The following is a 2,225-nucleotide window of genomic DNA, read 5'->3' as shown; positions in this document are numbered from 1 at the left end:
TGGCCTCCACGCATCCTTCAGGAAGACGAAGCGTTGAGTCTCCCACTCCACAGCGACGTACCCTCGCGTGCCACGACCAATCAGACCAGAGGGGTCCGTGATCGGCTTCCCAATCAGGTAGACCCGTCCATCGACGGTGACCTTGTAGCGAGGCCAGCCCTTGGACACCGACTCATGAAAGAGCGTACGGACGTATTCAAACACAGGGCGTATGTCGGGGCGTTCCGGGTCGAGCGGGTGATCGATCTGGTGATTGCACGTCGCAGTGGGGTCGTCGTGCAGTAGGCCATGCTCGAAGAGAGGAGATTTCCCAGGATCGTCAGCAGGGCCAAGGAAATCGCTGGGAATGGCAGTGATCTTTCGCTCCAGCTCTTTGACGTCGTTGCTATGGGCGAAAGACAGGGCATTCATCCGCTTCCAACCACACGAGTCCTTCGACAAAGGAACAGCCGTGGTGTCGACGCCCTGTTGCTCCGGACTCGTCTTCGAGAATGCGTAGAGGAACTGGAGGAGTCGCTTTGTGTCTTCCGCTGTCTCGACGTACTTCAGAGCTTCGGTGACGATGCAGCCGGAACGGTCCCATCGGATGATGCGAAACTCGAGGCCGTTGACGAAGATCATGAACAGCGCGGTACGGTGTTGGTATGTGAAGACGCGTTCGGCATACGACATCAGCTGTCCCCTCACAAGGCGACGACTCTCCGCCTCGTTCTCTAATGTCTTGCCTGGGTGATCGTCGAATGCATCGAGGCTAGTACCTCCGCGCTTGAACTCGACGGAAAGCCGCTGCAGAGCCCAGTTCTGGACATTGGGCACTATGGAGTCCTTGTCGGCGTCCGAGATGAAGGAACCATCGATCTTGTACCGTTTTTCGTCCGTCTCCTCGGACTTGTCTTCTGAAAGGTTCAAGACGTGTCCAGGACAGAGACGGTGGTCCTTATCCGTCTGTGCCTGTGATCGTCCGACGATGTTAGCCTTGACTCGTTGAGCCACCGAGAACGACGTATCACGTACCCATGCCATCGAGATCATCTTCTCAGCCTTGACCTTAGACCCGTCCTTGGACGCTGCCTCAGGCACGGTCTCTTGCTTTCGTGTGGCTGGAGATGCGCAGGCAGTCTTCAACGCAGTGGATATCTCGGCAATCTTCTCCTTGGGGAAGGCTTCATCGAACCCGTCGAGAGAAGGAAGGTAGGTCTTCATCAGTCGCTCGAAGCGGAGAAACACGGTGGTGTTCCGGCCGTCGGACATCATATGATCCCTGTCTGTGGCCGCGGACGAACGAACGGATACTCCAGGGAGACGTTTGTGGTCTCTAGCGCGATTATGGCGTAGGTTAGGAGGGGAAGACTTGACATCGGGATCGGCGGGAAGTGAGTGAGGAGGCATGATGGTTCAAGGGAGAGATGATTCACCTGAAGCGGCGCAGGAAGAGAGGGTATTTGTACCCAAATCTGCGGTGGTTAGGACGTCCTGCCCAAGGCCGTGCGGTGAAGCTGGCTGCCTCCAGATCCAGCCACGTTGATTAGCCAAGGCTAGTGACAAAGGACCGATCGATATATCTACATACCCGATTTGAGGAACAATGATAGCTACCGCTTTGTCTGGACTGACTCGACGTAAGATGAATAGCCAGACAGACACTCGCCACTGAGATGTACTTGGTTCGATTGCCTTATATGGGTGATCGGTGTGATGCCGACCCGGCACCGGTCTGCTCTGATGGACCACCCAAACCAAGCGATGAAGCCAACTAGCGCCGGGCAGACATTCCATGTTTCCGTGCTTAGAGAAGTCGACGAAAGCGGGAGGGCAGGAGGCAAACCCCGCCGATTTATCTGGGTTTTCAAAGGCTGGCCATATCGTTACGAATGGCTTACCTGGTGGCACTCCTTTTCATAGATTCTTCCCTGCTTGAAGGCCGGAATGCCTGACGGTGTGGAGTGAAGTCCACTCAGACAAAACATTGGCTGCTGCTAGCTCCTGTCATAGATATGTTGGTCGACTGACCACCCTCTTATTATGTGGCTTTTGATTCAGATGACGGGATCGTACAGTGCTTGCGCCCTGCCTCGCCGCCCGATTGTCGGCCGTGCATCCCAAGTGCCGTAGTACATTCAACTTTGGCTTAGGCAGACGACCTGCGGTTATCAGGGTCCTCTCAGTCGATTTTCTTCCCCAACCTCCGACACAGTCTGACAAGAGCTACTAGGCGCCAATGCTTT

At 55.4% G+C, this 2,225-nt stretch overlaps 1 protein-coding gene across 1 annotated transcript in view; it reads right to left on the bottom strand.

Annotated features, from left to right (window-relative positions):
* DICSQDRAFT_181948 (uncharacterized protein) overlaps nt 1–1,472 on the bottom strand; it is a gene marked incomplete at its 3' end in the record, with an annotated part of 4,060 nt that extends 2,588 nt beyond the window's left edge. The window contains exons 1-3 of the mRNA XM_007367755.1: nt 1,416–1,472; nt 1,015–1,350; nt 496–951 (exon numbers count right to left, since the gene is read on the bottom strand). Coding sequence (XP_007367817.1) covers nt 496–951; nt 1,015–1,254 — 696 coding nt within the window. The 5' untranslated portion in view covers nt 1,255–1,350; nt 1,416–1,472. The remainder of the gene's footprint in view (nt 1–495; nt 952–1,014; nt 1,351–1,415) is intronic.
* Between the last annotated feature and the right edge of the window lie 753 nt (nt 1,473–2,225).

The sequence above is a fragment of the Dichomitus squalens genome (genome assembly GCF_000275845.1).
Source record: "Dichomitus squalens LYAD-421 SS1 unplaced genomic scaffold DICSQscaffold_28, whole genome shotgun sequence".
Classification (NCBI taxonomy): Eukaryota; Fungi; Basidiomycota; class Agaricomycetes; order Polyporales; family Polyporaceae; genus Dichomitus; species Dichomitus squalens.
The sequence above is the reverse complement of the archived record's forward strand: the minus strand, read 5'-3'. Positions and strand labels throughout refer to the sequence as shown.